Below are 19,765 nucleotides of genomic sequence, written 5' to 3' on the forward strand. Positions count from 1 at the left end.
CAGAATTCCAACTTCTACCCCATCCGCCCGACTGTTTGTTGTCTTCGCGAAATGTATGGTATTTTGTATCTGTTTATGGTGGTGATGTTGCGTTTTAGGTGATGGCTCCCCGAGGTCTATAAATTCTTCGGTGTTAATTTCCTTGCCGCAGTCGAAATGGGCTTTCACTCCACCGCTGGAACAACTACAAGTGTTCCTACGGAAGCGGGCATCCACCACACAAGACAACACAAAAAGTCAGGAATTTGTTTAAGATAGCAAAAGTTGAGCTCGTTAAATCATGTTAAAATTTTTATCTGTAGCGTTTGTGGACGTGAATTTAACTTCGCAGGAGGTAAGTACCTGCATAGAAAGATTTTAAAACCCATTTCCGCAAGTTTTTTCCATGCCACGAATTTTTGGTACACTGAGAATAGGAATGTATTCGTCTACACCAAACGGTGATTGGGGTACATTTTACCATAAACGGGGGGAGTGAAGGCACGTTGAACTATCTGACCGAGTTACAGCCACCCAATTCAGGCAGTGTCTTAGGCTTATTTGGTACGGTCTGCTCTCATCCCACAGATCAATTAGTACAGCAAAGTGAATTTCAGCCCAGCCATATCCTGGATACAACTCTTTCCTGCGTAGCCCATTAGCATGTTACACTGGCATCGCATCCGGACCCAATGAAAATCTCATGAAAAGCCGGAAAATTCCTTCAATTTGGACCAAATTGGAAGTTTTTTCGATTTCGACTCTGGAGTTATTCAATGATGAGGATCGCATCCACCCTCAGAGCACATAGAGCGGTATTCAAACGAATTCAAGTTCCACCGCGTTAGTTTCGAATGCCAGCATTGAATGTTTGTGGAATATTTGCGTTCCTCACGTTGTTAATCATAACGATTGATGATGGCGATATTTAGCATTATTTTGGGTTTCATTGCAATGGCGGGGCCAACGCATGAGCAAGGAAGCCGTGATTTCACCTCTCTCTGAAAGGTTTCCTTGCACGCTGTCGCAAAATGAGAAAAATGACAAATGATGTTTTTGATAAATAGTTTCCTCTACATCAAGACAGGAATGAGTGATTATTCATGTGAGTGAACATTCGCCTGTAGCCGTCCTATATCGAGCGCTCTCGACCCACAGTGCATCGACAGAAAGACACTTTTGATAATTTAATATAAATAGTGTTTATTATGTGAGAATATGACAAATTGTCCCACTCGAAATGACTTTTAGAGCATACAAGTTGATGTAATCGGAAAAAGTGTTTGTTCCTGCCAACGAGGATACGCTTTAACGCTCCATCGCACAGACCTGCTCCCGAACGTAATCCAGCTTCTCGGTGTTGTCTCGAATGGCTTCTGCCTGATATCCCATGTGCGTTCGAACGAGTTCTATTTTACGCAGATTCTGTGCGCTGTTGTCTATCGATGTCTCCAATTGGGCAAAATTTTTTGCTGCTTGCATGAGTATCTGCAAAAATAAAAGAACAAAATTTGAAGAATCAAATCATTTAATGTCCACAATGTACGGTTTTAATATCCAGGGAGAAAACACAACCAATTTAATGTGTATAACATAGTTGGAGGAGTGTAGCGCGTCAGCCACACGCGCCATCGCTCGCGGTTCACTAAAATGCGTTTCAGTTTCGCACATGACTTCCCGAGACTCCTGCACTCCTTCTGTACTGTTCTGCGCAAAGTGCCCTTGGGCGACTCATTCGTCGACCACCTAGGGAGAGTGGGTACCACTGCATGGTGTGGTCAGCAATGCAATTGTCGCCCCTCCTTTATATGTGACCTATCCACTGCGTTTCCCTCTTCACATCACCCACGGGTGATAAGTGTATGAGCCGACCAAGGCCTCCATTCTTTCATAGTATCAGACCAGCGTACTCCAATGAAATTACGTAGACAGATTTTTCACAAAGTTGATAGACCAGTAGCTTCCTCCGAATTGCAATTTTTATTTATCGGTGTAGATATATATTCCGTTCGTTTCGTTTGTTTTTAGTAGCTTTGTACTGATAAAGGTGGTAAGTTGCTCCCGAAATATACATCTACACCGATAAATAAAAATTGTAGTTCGGAGGAAGCCACTGGTCTATCAATTTTAGGCTAGACTACAAATAGCAGACAATATCCAATCTGTTCACAAAGGCTTGAAGGTTTCGAGTTACATTGGTGATCACTTTCGATGTGCTATTCCGATATAGCAGCAAAGAAGAAACACTAGCGCAGAACAGTCTCAACCGGATCTTAGTGTTGAGATAACTGTATTTCTAGATTTTGGACAATGCGGCGAAAGTGAGTTCGGCGCCGCCGTCATCCAGATAGGAAGAGAACGGGTTTTGTTGGTGGTCACCTTTAGTCCAGCTCTATTTGCCTCTCTTTCGAAATCCAGATCCTCAGTCAAAGTCTTTGAAGAAAGATGCATCTGTCAATTGAACTCCCCCACGTCCTCCGCACAAGATAGTATGAAGAACGTCACCAATCATAAGAAGAAATAATTTCGGTGACAAGATGCAACCCTGGCGGACTCCGCTTTAGACATCAAATTCAGTGCAACACATGAAATTTTGCACAATCGTATGTCGCTCTGACAATGGCTTTTAGTCTCTCCGGAATGCCTTTCCTGCGTCGAGCACGACAGACACACCCCCTTTCTCAATGAAGAGCAGATGAAACGAAGCTCTGAACTCCCCGCACTGCCCAACAAGTTGGAATACTGGCTAGAATGGTTCGGGCAATTTCCTATGCTCGTTTTTCCATTCGTAGAAAGCTAAAAATTCGAAATATTCCTTGATCCAACTCCGCCATTCAAATGATTTCACTTTATATGATGATGACGTCATAAAAGTGTTACATTGCGATAAATACAGGTGAAATTTTCCGCAAATTGTATGTTATATTATTACTTATAATAGTACTTCTAGAATGAGCTTAATAGGTTTAGTTTGTCAAACCATTCACTTTAGTATGATACAGCCATTCAAAGTCTGGAAATGCAAGAAATTTGCACAAAAGTGACAACTTTGATCTATTATAACTCTGTTAGTAATGCTCTATAGCATAGCCGATATTACCGTTGTTGATTCTAGGAGAAAGCTAAAGGGGTTCTCAGCCAATTTATGGAAAATGCACTTACAATAATTATGGAGGCGACTAACCACACCAAGCGGATCATCAACTGATGCTTAAGGTGCTGGATAGCGAATCAATGCCTGACGACTGGCAACGAGGCATTATCTGGGGATATCACACAGTGCAGAAATTATAAAGGCATCACTTTGCTGAGTACCATCTATAAGAGATTCTCCGCTATCTTGCTAAGCCAGATAGCCCCGTACGCACAGAACGTTGTCGGCCCACACCAAAGCGGCTTCACTCCAGGCAACTCAGCGACAGATCAGATTTTCTCTCTGCGGCAAACGGACATCAGTTGCACCATCTTCTCATCGACATTAAACCACTTATGGCAGCATAGCCAGGGTAAAACTGTACAAAGCCATGAGAGAATTCGGTATCCTGACGAAAGTGACGACTTTTCAACATCAACATAGACCGTGGGGATACCTTACCATGCGTCCTCCTAAACCTGGCCCTGGAGAAAGTGGTTCGCGATGCAGATATCAATGCAAGGAGCACCATCCTCTTCAAGTCCACCCAAATATTGGCCTACGCTGACGATATCGACATTATGGAAAGAACAACCCGAGATGTACAGTTTACCTCCATCCAGATACAGCATGCGGTGTGAGATCTTGGGATGCATATTAATGAGGGCAAGACGAAGTACATGGTAGCAACGTCAGCGCCAAAACCCAAAGAACGAACAACATCGAAAATCACAACCAATAACAACTATTTTTGGACCCCTACATGAAAATGAACGATTCCGTGGCCCACATAATGACGAAATCTATGAGCAATCCCACGACCGTCTAATTGTGGATAAAATCCAGCTGAATAGGTTGCGGTGGACGAGTCACCTAATCCATGTGAATGAGAATGATCCAGCCTGCAAAGTCTATAAGGGCAATATCTATGGTAGAAAAGACAACCCTGCCTGAAATTAAGCGAGGGCGTAAGTAGGACGCCAGACAGCTTTTAGGAATATCAACCTGGTAGACCTCGGCGCAAAACCGGGGTGTCTGGAGTTCCTTATTAAGGTAGGTGGCAGGCATAAACAGGATACCGGTTGTTACGCCATTGATTGTTAGCTTTATTTACACACGTATCGGTGTGGAGAGCATGTCGGGGCCTAGATACCATGGGCATGGACCCCACATTTTTTTCAGATATTTCGGTCAGGTAGTTTCTGAGATGGAGTCCTTGAAGTAACTGACCCTTTTCGGACCCCGCACACCTCCCCTTTGCAACCAATGCCGAAAGTAATATCGGTTTTGAAAAGTACTTATCGGAACCTTTCATTCATATCAATAAGAGTAACCGTTTCGGAGATAAAAGGTATTAGAGACAGACAGTAAACTGATTTCAACAAGGTTTTGTTTCAAAAAAACTTTAAAAATGTCCGTATAAAGTTAGTGGGGTGGATGCAGGAAGACCCGGAGCCGAATCCAATTTGCTCTCTATCGATCAAGCTTTCGAAATGTTCTTTGATGCGGATTATTTTAACAATTATCGTGCGACCACAGGGGGCGCCCAGATACCCCTGTATTTGTCGCAGTCAGAATATGTATTCTTCTTTGAAATCTTACGGATCATAGCCTTCTTTCACTCTCCGGAAAAGATCCTGGATTCCCAGCATTTCCGTATGAGTGGAAGTAACAGATCCGCAGTAGCTTCGGATGCAGAGAGACCGTCAGGTCCAGCTACTTTCGTCCGTTTGATTGCATTGTTGGCCGAGATGGTGTCTCTTCTGCTTGCAAGAGTAGTCCCTATCTGGAGGATACAATAACTAGCCATTTCATCTACAACTGTGGTGGAGTGTTCTCTTTCCGCCCCTTAAGCTTCTTCTCATCGTGAATAAGGAGTCGACCATTAACGTTCTTCACAGGATCATCAGATTAAGTTCTTCGATGATGCGATTCCACTTCTAAACGCGTTGCTTTTTGCGGCATCTTCGTCTTCCCTGACTAGCGCAATAGTAAATTCTTTTTTTAACCCAGCGCACTTTACGTTCAACTTCTCGGGATTTTTTATGGTATTGGAATTCGAAGGCGTCACGACCGCCATCATTCGCAGCCGAGCATTCAATTATTTCGATTCATCCATCCGCTTCTACAGTTCCGCCTCTTCGGGACGCGGCCAACGGCCTGCGTAGCACTCGAGAAAAGAATATTTCTGATGGCGACACAATATTCGCCGACATTATGAGGCGGATAACTCAGTGTATCTGCCGTCCAATCAGCAAGATAGCTATCGTCCTGTCGAGCGAAAGCTGGATTATCCGAGCAATCTATCGATTGTTGAATTTGGGGGCCGCCTCTGTGAGAAGTGGCGGACGCAACTGACCATTAGATAGTGATCCCTTTGGAGCCGATATCAGCGCCTCTCTTGTTAAACACATCCAGAAGACAACTCCTAAATCTAGTGCTCATCGCAAAGCGGATAATCTGATCACTCGAACGGTGTTAAAATGAATGACACCCAAATGACCTTACGGCAAGCTCTCCGCTCAAGCAATGCTCCACTAATGGCCGGACGGTGGAAACGACAGAAATCCAGAAACCTCTCACCCTTATTGTTACTGTCATCCAAAGCATGTTTTCCCATCACATGTCCGAGCAAAATGTTGTCGGAGCCCACCTTGGCATTCAGATCACCCAGCACAATCACAATGTCACCTTTAGGAAGCTTTCATAGAAAGCATCCTTCTCCACTATATCGGAAGTCTCCATTGGTGCAAAGTACTGTACAATGTGGTGCTTCTTAATCTGGACCGGAATCGTGCAGTTGGATTTCTGTCAAAAACCGGTTCCCAGGTCAAGAGTGTATTTCTTTTCGAAATAACCACAGAAATGGTCAATTTTAAGCGAAAAATGTTTTATGAAAATTTATCGGTTTTCGAGCTTTTCATGTTCAAAATGTCGTTTTTTTTTTCTTCGAAAAAATGCATGTTTCTCAACGGTTTTCCGCGAATAACTCGAAAAGCACGGATTTTATGTAGAAACAACGCAAAATTTAATAGCAGGTATAGGTGCGAAGTTTCCTTCCAATTAGTGCGGTCCGCCATCACGTGAATGACGGCCTCAGAACTCCCTTATTTCTTCTTCGTATCGTACCCCTCTTGCTGCCTTGTCCGAAGTACGTGGAGTCCTTCAATGGACCATGACTGAAGATAAACACCAACAAAACCAAGGTCATCCCACTCTATCTATCTGCGTTAATGACAAAACATCGAAAGCATTGGCCAATTTGTATATCTAAGAAGCGGCATTTCTGCCGAGAATGTGTGTACTTATGAGGTGGGACAGAGGCAAAACCTCTGAGCACTCAGACTTTATACTCACTCAGTGTTTTATAGTATTCGATTCCCACGACTGAAAGAATATCTTGGATTCGTTTTTATATCGCAGGTAGATGTGATGCTAGCTGGAGCACATCAGCACCAAACACCTAATATCTGTTGCCTTCGTAGGTGGAGCACTCACAAAAAAATGTTCCGTGGATTCCGCTTCCTCACTGCAGGATAGGTATGTATCATCTTGTAGAATCCCTATTCTGTCCAACTAGTCGATTATAGCTAGTCAGAATGCCCACAATATTTCTGCAAGTCCTCCTGCTTTTTGAGAAGATAAACTTTGCAATATGTTTGTCTGGTTCTTACCGGAAAATCTTGGTGGTTGGTCATTAAGGCTCTGCCACCTATCATTATTAGAGTTACCACTAACACTACAATTGATGATTTCGGTACGGGCATGGGTGAAACTGAACCCTGTTTTGCTAAGAGATCCACAATTTCATTTCCCTCTACATCACTGTGACCAGGTATCTATCTATCTATCTGGCTAGCTTCCATGGATACATCAGCGAACATCTTCCTAACGATAGGGGGCTCAGATTGTATCTCTCCCTTGGGTTTGTAGTTTGGTTGATATAGGGATTGGTGGACTTGCGGCGGCAGGGTTTGCTGTGGACTTTAGATGATAGATTTCGCTCCAGGTTTAAAGTAGTTGCCTTGTTCGGTGCAGATATTGCAGTTAATATTGCTGGCCTGGGAAATTGCATTAGCTTTAACTGGTAAAGTTATTTTTTTTTTTTAGAATTGTAGGGTCCTAAGTCCACATCAACTTAATGGTAAAGTTCATTGATAAAATTCAAATATTTATTTTACTTACTCACACATATATATATACAGTTTTATAACAATTAATGTTCTTTAGAATTAACAAAATGTTTAAACTTATTTATATATCTTTATCAGTATTTGAGTCTATACTGGTTAATACCAAACAATGCTACGAAATTATTTTACAATGTAATGCAAAAACTTTTTAGATCTGCTGTGAAGATATCTTACTAAACTATTTCCCAAGATTACAATGCATCAGATGAATAATTGTTATCTTCTCCTTCGAAATCAAAATAATGTTCCTGTATGGCATTCAGCACACGCTACTCTTCTGGTTAAGAATCATTTTGAACCATCAAACATTGCCCATATTCACTTTTTACAGACCTGAATTCAATGATGAGATACTTTTTCCCCACCTTTAAACTAAAGATGGGTACATAGGTTTCGATGGTTTTCTGAAGAAATAACAAATGATAAATTATTAGAAGATATTTCATTGACAAAATCAAATAGGAAAATATGACAGTTTTCATGCGCTAATCGCATCAAATTTCCCAAGATCAATTTGAACACATTTAAGGTGAAAAGGTCAAGATCGACCTCTAAACGCAGAAAGTATTCCAAAGTAAGAAAAGTAAGTAAAAATCCCCGTCGTTAAAACAGAGAAAGTCATTAGATACCAATACGTAAACATGTGGTAGACATTTTCGATAAGTAAAATTGTCATTGTACAAAGAGAACATGAAATCGGAACTAGATATTTTCTCAAGCGCTTCAATTTAAAATAATATTTTAAAAACAGAGATAACTCCATTCTCTCAAAGGTCTGTTGCACTTTGGGTAATCTTTCAATGTAAAAGTAAATTGATAAGGTTGATGGTGGGTTATAGCACGTCAAACAAACCTATGCGCCAGCGTACGCGTTTACCTAAAATGCCCTTCAGCTTCAGGAGAGTTATTGCTGTAGCTGCAGTCACTGGGTCACTGTATGGGAATTTTGGGAATCCGACACCTCTCGCAGAAAGTAGAAGAAGAGGACAATCGTCAAGATCCCAAAGAAGGGGACCCGTTTTGAGTGTAACAATTGGAAGGGTGTCTGCCCTGCCGTCGTGAAGATAATGGCTAAAATAATCTTAGAACGCATCAAATAGCATATCTAAAACTTGATAGATAGAGAGCAATCTGGTCTCCGCTCCAGATCCTCCTGCATTGATCACATCAGCAACCTACGGATTATTTTGGAACATTGCGCGTAGTTTAAATCTTCGCTTCACCTGCTCTTCATGGATTTCGAGAAAGCTTTCGATGGCGTGAACAGGGAGTGTATCTGGGGGCATTCCAGAGAAACTATTATAATAACTATTATCAGAGCGACATGTGATGACGCAAAATGTCACATGCTGCACCGAGATAAAATCTCGGAAGATTTCGAGGTCCAAGGCAGAGCCCGCCAGGGTTGCATCTTGTCAACGATATTATTTCTTCTTGTTATCAATAACGTTCTTCATGCTGGCTTGTCCGGAAGACATGAAAGAATTCAATGGACTATGACATCTTTCCTCAAACATCTTGACTACGTTGATGACATCTGCTTGTCCTCTCACCGGGTTATGGACCTTGGCCAAATGGCTCTGGGTTTGGAAAAAGAGGCAAGTAGAGTTGAACGAAAGATAAACACAAACAAAACCAAGGTTCTCAGTCTATCTGCATCAATGGGTAGAACATCGAAGACGTCAATCAGTTTGTATAACTGGGAAGCGTGATTTCTGCCGACTATGACCCCGAACTGAATGATACCCGACACATTAACAGCGCTATATCCACTTTTGTTTTCGTTTTCAAATCTGAAAATGCAGTTATCTCAATACTAAAATCAATTTGAAACTGTTCTGTGCTAGTGTTCTTGTTCTGTATTGCTATATAGGAGTAGCACATGGAAAGTGAACTTCACTGTTACTCAAAAAAATCCAAGTTTTCTTCAATACCTGTCTACGTCGTATCATCGGAGTACGCTGGTCTGACACTATCTCAAACAAAGAACTTGGTCGGCACACAGGCCCGGCACTCGTACACGATGTGATCGGAAGACGTAGGTGGCATTAAGAAGGGGCGACAATTGCATTTCAGGTTACGCCATGCAGTGGAATCCAGTCTTGCATGTCACTCTGGTTTTTATTTAGTGGGTGCAACCTTAGCGAATTCTCGCGAATATGACGCTCAACCAGACTCTCCAGTCATTTCAAGCTGAACTGTCCGAAGTTCTTTAGATTTGAATAGTCCACTTTTCCCCTTCTGCCTCCTTTCGCTGGGTAGATGCCACCCATGTAAGGTGCTTTGAAGTACTCAAGAGATAGTATAGCAGCCCTCGTTTTTCACTGGTGACTCCACTCACTTAGAGTTCCAATTCGTCTTACAACATTTTCGTGTTGAACGGTTTGTCGAGGCAACTAATTCTCTCACTCCCACTTCTGTTACCTGTTCTCCCGAATGATATACCTCGGAAAGACTTTGTACTGACCCAACTGTGGAGTTCATGGCAGTTCCATCCGGTTTTCTGTTCGCCCACAATAATCAGACTAAACTCTAAGTAACGGTAAGGTCTGAGAGTGACTTCTCCAAGCACCCCACGTCGATTAATTGGTTACGGAAGAGGCGGGGATAACCTGCCAAACATAGAATGTACCATAGCGGTACTATGTGCCAGCATCACATTTCTTAGTGAAATTTGATCATTTACACTGTAGATGATGTACTCACATCCCTCGACACTTCGGGCCTTCTCTCCTTAAAAGATTAATAGCTCACAAAGTTAGAAATCACTTCCCGAGGTTGGAGTTATTTTCGTCATTTGCACAATTACATCAATTATCACGGCGTACAACAACACGCTTCCTTCTGAATAACTATCTGAAACGTATTTCTGGATACTCTCTGCTACTCCTATTGTTGCCCACAACTCTTGTATTAAAACATTTTTCTATTCAAGTCCGTCTCCAAATTTTCAAGCTGCTGGAATCAGCACCTCCGTCCAATTCATTACTACACTCCGGGGAATCTCTGATGGTGAATGTATTATATCTACATTCAGGGTACATGAAGATAAACTGAGAAAGATAACTAAAAACATAAGTAAATCAGTACCTAATAATCACGGGCCAGCCTGCTGTAGGGTACCGTTAGAATCTTGAATGAACTGCTCTAATAGCGCAACCAAGTTGGTAACCAGGCTACGGTTCGTTTACCACACACGCAGCAACTGATCCTTTCCTTTCGTTGCGAGATCTCGAAGAGTGCGCATAGTTACGTCTTGAGGCTCATGACGATGCGAGATGTCGAAGAGTTCACATTGTTTCGTCGTGCAATTTAATTCAATGTTTATAAACACAAAGCCACATATAGATTGTATTGCTAATTATCCTGTCTTAAATTTTTTTTTTTGATTTCGTTTGGCATCTTAATTAACTTCTTAACTTAAGTCTTCTTCTTTTTCTTCAGCCTTTGTCCCGTTCACAAGCGGGGTCGGTTCGTCGTGATCGGCTTCGCCATTTGGCTCTATCGAATGCTTGATCTGGGTGCAATCTCGAGGCTTTCAAATCCCCATCCAGCGTATCAAGCCACCGTTGTTTAGGTCTGCCTTTTGGTCGTTTACCATCGACTTCGATGCTCAGACCAATCTTGGCAAGTGAATTCTCGTTTGCACGAATTGCGTGACCATACCATCGAAGACGCCTCTCTCGCAACTTTTCCACGATCGGTGCAACGCCATAACGATCGCGGATATCCTCATTTCGGATATGATCTAAACGTGTGACGCCACTAGTCCAACGAAGCATCTTCGTCTCCATTACCGCAAGACGCCGTTCATTGTCTTTTATAGTCGGCCAACAATCAGAACCATAGAGAGCGACTGGACGGACGACATTGCGGTAAATTTTAGATTTGAGACGTTCGTTGATACGTCGATCACAAAGAACACCAGTTGTGGAACGCCACTTGATCCAAGTTGCGTTAATGCGTGAAGCAATTTCATAACGCAGTTCTGCATTGGCTGATAGCGTTGACCCGAGGTATTTAAATCGCTCAGTTCTGAGCAGATCACTGCCGCTGACAGTGATTGTGCCTGTTTCATGGGGATCGGTCGTCAAAAATTCAGTTTTCAGTTTTCAATATTAAATTCAATCTGAGACCGTGTTGCATGAGGCGATCATTCCATTTTTGAACAAGATGCTCTTGATCATTTCTGCTATCAGATACTAGGAAAACATCATCTGCATAAAGCAGTGTGTAGGGCGCTGGACGTTGGATATCCCGTGTGATGGTGTCCATAACAAGAACAAAGAGGAGTGGTGAGAGGGCGCTTCCTTGATGAACACCAACAAAGACACGAAGCGGTTTTGATACACCCGCCATACTTCGAACTTTACTTTTCGGATCGTGGTAGAGCAATTGAACCCAGCGCACGAGTTCGTCTGGCACAAAGTGTTGTCGTAAAGCATAACAGATGAGTTCGTATGGTACACGGTCCAACGCTTTCTCTACATCCAGAAAGGCAATGTATAGAGGGCGATGCTTCTCACGGTGTTTCTCCATGAGTAACCGCGCGGCGTGTATTGCGTCAGTAGTTCCGCAGTTCTTAACAAATCCGGCTTGATTCACGGTTATTTCAACGATTTCGCGAATACGGTTGTCAAGGATGCGTTCAAAAATCTTCATGGTATAGGAAAGTAACCGGATCTTGATTTAAGTATTGTCGCTTAATTGATTTCTGTTTAAACAAAGTGAAACTAATGGTTTCAATGAGAAGCAAAAAATCAGTTTCACTATTATTTCTCATATGAAAAACTCCGGGAATATCGCAAAACCATTTTTTGAATAACTTAAACTCCTATATGCGCAGTAAGAAAGCATTTTAATACAAATAAATTCAGTTAGAAAATTAAGCTCTAAAGAAAAACTGATTACATAACACAATAAATTGAAAAGTTTAGCCGTTTTGCTTTACTTAACTTATTTATTGCAGAGATGCATATTTTGGCGAATACTTGCCTACTTCAGGGTTTGGAAAACGTCGCAGATTATTATGCATAGTCAAGATAAATAAAAATCAATGCAGCAAAACGACAAAGAATTTTATTTTTTTATTTCAAATATATTGCGTTACCCAATCGCCCTAATCAATTTTCGTTCATACATACCTAAAAAAGGCATGTGCTACACGAGAATTCCACATATGCGCACATGCGTCGACTATTTGCCATAAAATAACCTAATAAAAGGATTGAGCTAGACCAGCAGAATCAGGATTATTCCAGGTAAATTCCTTCCTTCCTTCCTTCATTAAGGAAACATTAAGGTAAAAACGTATTCCCGTAAAAATCCTTTTTTAGAAATTAATTGCAATCAATTACTAAAAATTAAGTAATTATATAGCGTGTTATTAACTTTATTTCAACAGATATCGATATGGAGTCTATTTCGTTATAGTGGCAACTTCTTGATGTTTTTCAGAGTTATTCGGTTGGGTAGTTTCCGAAAGTGGGTCCGTAAAAGAAATGATCATTTTCGACTCCCCACCAGCTTCGGAGAGTATTAATCGAGATCTTTCTTTTAGTACTCGACATGACTATTTTTGGAGAAAAAAATTTACAAAACCTTATTAGAATCGAGTCGATATCTGTCTGTCTGTCACCCGATTTATTCGTAAACGACTGGACTAATTGTCACGCAAATTGGTGAGAGCGTGTGGTCTGTCGTTCCCTTTACATACACCAAGTGGCGCCATTTTGTTTTAAGTTTAAGTGGGGCTCTCCATACATGCAAATGGAGGGTGCTACATTTTTTTCACAGAATATGGCCATGTTGGGTATCAAATGAAAGGTCTCAATTAGTACTTTTCGAAGCTGCTTCGATATTGCGTGAAACATAAAGGAGTGTGGGCTCACAATATGACCACCAAAAAGTGTAACAGGTCTCGTTCTCAGAACCTATCTAATCTAGGTCTACCTTAATAAGGAACTCCAGACATCCTCGTTTTGCCCCGAGGTCCACCAATTCAATATCCCTAAAAGCTGTCTGATGTCCTGACCTACGCCATCGCTCCATCTCAGGCAGGATCTGCCTCGTCTTCTTTTTCTACCATAGATATTGGATGGATCAATGTCATCCATACAGATTTAGTGACCCGCCCACCGTAACCTATTGAGCCGGATTTTATCCACAGCCTTACGGTCATGATATCGCTCATAGGTTTCGTCGTTATGTAGGCTACGTAATCGTCCATCCTCATATAGGGGGCCAAAAATTCTTCGAAGGATTCTTCTCTCGAATGCGGCCAAAAGTTCGCAATTCTTCTTGCTAAGAACCCAAGTCTCCAAGGAATACATGAGGACTGGCAAAATCATTGCCTTGTACAGTAAGAGCTTTGGCCCTATGGTGAAACGTTTCGAGCGGAACAGTTTTTGTAAGCTGAAATAGGCTCTGTTGTCCGCCAACAACCGTGCGCGGATTTCATCATCATAGCTATTGTCGATTGTGATTTTCGACCCTATATAGGAGAAATTATCAACGGTCTCAAAGTTGCAGTCTCCAATCTTTATTCCTCCCGTTTGACAAGTGCGGTTTGATGTTGTTGGTTGGTTGGTTTTCGGTGCTGACGTTACCACCATATGTTTTGTTTTGCCTTCATTGATGGGCAGCCCGAGATCTCGCGCCACCTGCTCGATCTGGATGAAATCAGTTTGCATGTTTCGGGTCGTTCTTCCCATGATGTCGATATCGTCAGCATAGACCAGTAGTTGGGTGGACTTAAAGAGGATCGTTCCCCTTGCATTTACCTCAGCATCACGGATCACTTTCTCGAGGGCCAGGTTAAAGAGGACGCATGATAAGGCATCCCTTGTCGTAGACCGTTGTTGATGTCGAATGGTCTTGAGAGTGATCCTGCTGCTTTTATCTGGGGTCAGCCTAGTCAGTCTTATCAATTACGTCGGGATACCGAATTCTCTCATGGCCGTGTACAGTTTTATCCTGGCTATGCTATCATAAGCGTATTTAAAGTCGATGAATAGATGGTGCAACTGATGTCTATATTCCAACAGTTTTTCCATCGCTTGCTGCAGAGAGAAAATCTGATCTGTTGCTGATTTGCCTCGAGTGAAGCCTCTTTGGTATGGGCCACTGATGTTCTGGGCGTATGGGGCTAGCTAGATAGAGGAGAATATCTTATAGATGGTACTCAGCAACGTGATACCTCTCCCCTCCATATTTAACTAATTCGGCTGTAATTCCATCAGCTCCTGGCGACTTATGATTTTTAAGCCGATGAATTGCACGGACTGTTCCTCCTATACTTGGTGGTGGCAGTATTTATCCCGTTCCAATATCTGCCCAATAAAGTTAATAATAGTATATTAGCATATTTTAGAAATTTAGCTGAAACCCTCCCCCCTCAATTTCATGCTCAACATAAACCATGGCTGGGAAGATTCCTACTATTATTAACAAACTTATGTAAAGTCAAAGTTATATCTTATGTGAATTTCGTACATTCTAAAAAGTATATGACGTCATGATAATATATCAATTCGTCAATACCATAACAAAGTGAACGCATATGAATGGGGGGTCTAAGGGAAACATTTCGTTTCAAGTTGTTAATCATTTATATATCAATATTTATTACTTTATATATATATTACATATATGCTAATGAAACTTCGGGGTAGTGCGGTGTATATTTGTACACTAAACAAGCGGTATTCAATATATGTACTTTATAAGTACATATGCATGCTTTTGTACACGACGTAAATCGGAAATAGTTGTGCGATCAATTTATATACGTGCATACAGTCCCTGGCCAACTTATTAGACGCACTTTAAATTATTGATAATTACATATGTTGCACTGGATTATATGCGATATTATTTACATTTAACCTTACATATAATTATTTTTGTTTGAGAAATTTATAACACAGTGTTATTTGATATTTTTTACGTGTCGCATTACAGTGTTACCATTTTGGCTCAAGAGCCGAAATAAGTATAAATTTGTTTCAGTTGCATTCTCGACTGCTATAGGTACAGACGGTGTGAAACCACAAAGGTTTTATGCAGTGTGTTAATTTATTTCGCAGTTTTATACTATGCAACTATTTGTTTATTGTGTGTGCATTGCATTTAACAAATATAGATAATAAATTTCAACATTTTAACCATGGGTAAAAAAGGCGACCTTTCACCGCGTAGAATAGCTGAAGTAAAGGCCCTCATTGATCTAAAAACATTTTCCAACCACGAAATATCACGAAGATTGAAAGTGTCTGAAGCCACCGCGCGACGTATAAAGAGAAAAGTGGAGTCAGATCATAAACAAAGTCCGAAATGAAGAAATAGATGCGGTAGGACCCCCATTTTTACTACCAGGTTAGAAAGATATCTAAGGAAAACTTGCCTAGAAAACAGATGTGCTACCACAAGACTGATAAAATCTCAACTGGAAGATGCTAATGTAATTGCATCTGAGCGCACTGTATGTAGAAAATTAAAGAATTTACATTTAAAAGTCTGCCGACCCGCCAAGAGGCCCAAGTTAACGGCTGCGATGAAACTCAAGCGTCGGAAATGGGCCCCACAGTGGCGTGATAAAGATGTCAACTTCTGGAGATTGGTAAGTTGATAAGAAAGATAAGCACTGATACTTAGGATATTCATTTATTTTTCCTTTTCTTGATAGTCTGCTTTAGCGACGAAAGCACATTTGAAATTTTGCAGAATAGAACTCAGTTTGTGCGCCGCCGCCCTGGAAAACAATTTAATCCTAACTGCGTTGTTCAAACTGTGAAGCACCCTACAAAGGTTATGATCTGGTCAGTTATCAGCGGCAAAGGTACTGGACGTTTGTACGTGGTAAAAGGCATTATGAGGCAAGGTCAGTATATAGAAGTCTTGCAAACTCGGTTGGTTCCCCAGCTCAGCGAGCCGGTTCCGAATGGGGAGCCGTTCATTTTCATGCAGGATGGGGTTCCCTGTCACACGGCGCGATCTATGAAAACTTATTTGCGAGAGCAGAATATTCCTCTATTGGATTGACCGGGTAATAGCCCCGATATGAACCAAATTGAAAATGTGTGGGAGCTGATGAAGAGGGAAGTAGCTAAAGGGGTGATCACAACCAAAACTCAGCTTCTAGAAAAAATAAACCATGTGTGGAACCATCATCCTCAATTGCAGGATACAGTACAATCTTGCATTGACAGCATGCCAAGCAGAATTGAAGCTATCATAGCGGCAAAAGGTGGCTCAACACAATATTAATATTTTATGGCATACATTTCAAAGTTTTTTAGCAGTTAATAAATAAATATTTTTTCTAAAAAGATGTTTTATTTTTGTTAACAATTAGATAACTAAGTATATTATACATACAAATTACATAAATGTGTCTAATAATAAATTTTAAAGCTGAAAAACACCCGATAATTAAGATTTGGCATAAAATCTGCAGTGCGTCTAATAATATGGCCAGGGACTGTATATAATACCGTATACGGTAATAGGTAATGTTTGTTTAAGGTGAGCATAACATTTACGTCCACAATATGTATGTATGTTTTGTAGTTTAAAAAAAATATGAAGGAATATTTCAGGGTTTTAGCCATATAATAATGCAAAAATGTGCGTAGAAAAAGCCAACTAACCCCCCTTAAATTCGACATAGAATAATGTAACTCACTGTATGCGTATGTCAAGGGGACAGACAGACAGTAAACCGATTTTAATAAAGTTCTGTGTCCGGATAGCTCAGTGATTAGAGCAGCTATCGTACGGAAGATCGCGGTTCAAGTCTCACTGGTGGCAGTGGGATTTGTATCATGATTTGACGTCGGATCCCAGTCGACTCAGCTGTGAATTAGTACCTGGTTCAAATCAAAACTGTGTGAAATATCGAATGCACATCTGTTTAAATATTCAAGTATAAGGAACATCATAAGAAATAAGATAAATGTATTTTCAGAAGGCGATATGAGCGAACAAAAAAGAAGAGAACACATTATCATAATAAACTTGTAGCGACCTCATAATTTAAAGTTTTCCACTTTAATTTTACATAGTGGCAAGATCTAGGCAGATCTTGTAATCATCATCATCAACGGCGCAACAACCGGTATCCGGTCTAGGCCTGCCTTAATAAGGAACTCCAGACATCCCGGTTTTGCGCCGAGGTCCACCAATTCGATATCCCTAAAAGCTGTCTGGCGTCCTGACCTACGCCATCGCTCCATCTTAGGCAGGGTCTGCCTCGTCTTCTTTTTCTACAATAGATATTGCCCTTATAGACTTTCCAGGCTGGATCATCCTCATCCATACGGATTAAGTGACCCGCCCACCGTAACCTATTGAGCTGGATTTTATCCATCATGTGCTTAACGCTATAATTTCCGAACGACCCCGAATATCAAAAAATCACTTTGCCCCCTAGATACAATTGATGCAAAAAAAAAAATCGATTCCGCGGATCCGACAGACGGGATGACTCCCTTAATATAAATCTATCGATGTGTAACAGGGGCAGTACACTAACCTTCCATTTCCCGAGTTATGGAAGGTGAAACTTTTACATTTTATGTGAATTTCGTGCATTCTACAACGTGTCATACAGTCATCATCACATACCAATTCGCCAATATCACTACAAAGTGAGCCCATATCAATGGGGGATCGCAGACTAACATTTCGTTTTAATTTGTGAATCATTTCTCCATATATCAACATCAACTAGTCGAGACAGCATATTCGTGTACATACTAATGAAGCTTTTGAATAGTGCCTAATTCAGATAGATAAGGATAAGGAACTCCAGACATCCCGGTTTTGCGCCGAGGTCAACCAATTTGATATCCCTAATCCCGTCTTGGCCTACGCCATCGCTCCATCTTAGGCAGGGTCTGCATCGTCTTCTTTTTCTACCATAGATATTGCCCTTATAGACTTTCCGGGCTGGATCATCCTCTTCCATACAGATTAAGTGACCCGCCCACCGTAACCTATTGAGCCGGATTTTATCCACAACCGAAAGGTCATGGTATCGCTTATAGATTTCGTCATTATGTAGGCTACGGAATCGTCCATCCTCAGGTAGGGGGCCAAACATTCTTCGAAGGATTCTTCTCTCGAACGCGGCCAAGAGTTCGCAATTTTTCTTGCTAAGAACCCAAGTTTCCGAGGAATACATGAGGACTGGCAAGATCTTAGTCTTGTACAGTAAGAGCTTTGACCCTATGGTGAGACGTTTCGAGCGGAACAGTCTTTGTAAGCTGAAATAGGCTCTGTTGGCTGACAACAACCGTGCGCGGATCTCATCATCGTAGCTGTTATCGGTTGTGATTTTCGACCCTAGATAGGAGAAATTGTCAACGGTCTCAAAGTTGTATTCTCCTATCCTTACTCTTCTTCGTGTTTGTGTTTAACCAGTGCGGTTTGATGTTGTTGGTTGATTCGTTTTCGGTGCTGACGTTGCCACATCTTGTAATCATACATCCTATAAATTTATCTCATCCCAGCAGTAGATGCTAACTGCTCAAGCACTCGCAGCACCACAAAGTCGCTCGGAAGCTTTTCAAATAACTAACCGGTTCATATTTAGAGGCCCCACCTACAAGATATCAGCATCTCTCGATGATCTTGCGATCGTGGCCGTAACCTGAGCTAATATAGAGAATTTGCCCACACACGTGCAACCGCAATGCAACCAAGAACTTGGTTACCAATTTGGTTCTTCGTCTGTGCTTACTTTTACACTTCATGGCCCGTGCATTTTGAGTTCTGGCTCCCTTATCCGACATTTGGTGAATAATATAATAAACTTCATTTCCAAAGTACTTTAACAATTCTCTTCGTTCCAAACTTACTGACCTAACACAATACTAAAAGTACATTTAAATTTGGTTTACTTACTTCCGTTGATTTTGAGCTCCGGACAATTTGCCGCGCCACTGAGCCGATGTTGTTAACATTCACGCTTACACGGTCCGCCAGACGGCGCTTGCTGTCGCTGAAAAGGTGACGAGCGCTGCTACTCGAAGCCGACGCCATCTCTTCGAGTTGGGGAGTATCACTGGTCGTGGTCCCTTCGTATCGATTTCAACACTGATTTAGCTCGCACTTCCCCAGCTCACTGCATATTCTGTTGGAATAAACAATCAACTCACTCAGAAACTGAATACACTTAGGCAGATTTGTTACCCCCAAATACAACAGGAGTAGATCACGAACCCCGTCCTTTACCCACCTGGTAGAGCCCAAACAACAGGGTACACAAATGTCAATAAGTGACTCCGGGTAAAGTGTACTTTAGCATAATTTAAACCTTTGCGAGGGTTGCGTAAAATTCCCTGAGAAATGCTTGTCATTTTCAAATGTTTACACGTCATTGGGGCACCAAAACAATATCTCGCGCCGGTCGTCAATATCCTCACGCGGGGCCGCTGACCACAAAACAATATTCTTG

At 41.5% G+C, this 19,765-nt stretch overlaps 1 protein-coding gene across 3 annotated transcripts; it reads right to left on the reverse strand.

The window, feature by feature from the left end:
- Positions 1-1,156: 1,156 nt before the first annotated feature.
- On the reverse strand, positions 1,157-19,694 carry LOC119654536 (BLOC-1-related complex subunit 7). Of its 3 annotated transcripts, none has more exons than XM_038059978.1 (3): positions 19,547-19,682; positions 19,213-19,441; positions 1,157-1,467 (listed from the first exon to the last, which is right to left on the reverse strand). In XM_038059978.1, the coding sequence occupies exons 2-3, from the start codon at positions 19,348-19,350 to the stop codon at positions 1,288-1,290; spliced, it is 318 nt and encodes a 105-aa protein (XP_037915906.1). In that variant the 5' UTR covers positions 19,351-19,441; positions 19,547-19,682; the 3' UTR covers positions 1,157-1,287. The 3 variants fall into 3 exon arrangements, with proteins under 3 accessions (XP_037915906.1, XP_037915907.1, XP_037915909.1); XM_038059979.1 differs by having other exon boundaries at positions 19,501-19,607; XM_038059981.1 differs by lacking the exon at positions 1,157-1,467 and adding an exon at positions 7,267-7,709 and having other exon boundaries at positions 19,547-19,694.
- Positions 19,695-19,765: the final 71 nt, after the last annotated feature.

Source organism: Hermetia illucens, chromosome 4 (genome assembly GCF_905115235.1).
Source record: "Hermetia illucens chromosome 4, iHerIll2.2.curated.20191125, whole genome shotgun sequence".
In the NCBI taxonomy this organism is placed as follows: Eukaryota; Metazoa; Arthropoda; class Insecta; order Diptera; family Stratiomyidae; genus Hermetia; species Hermetia illucens.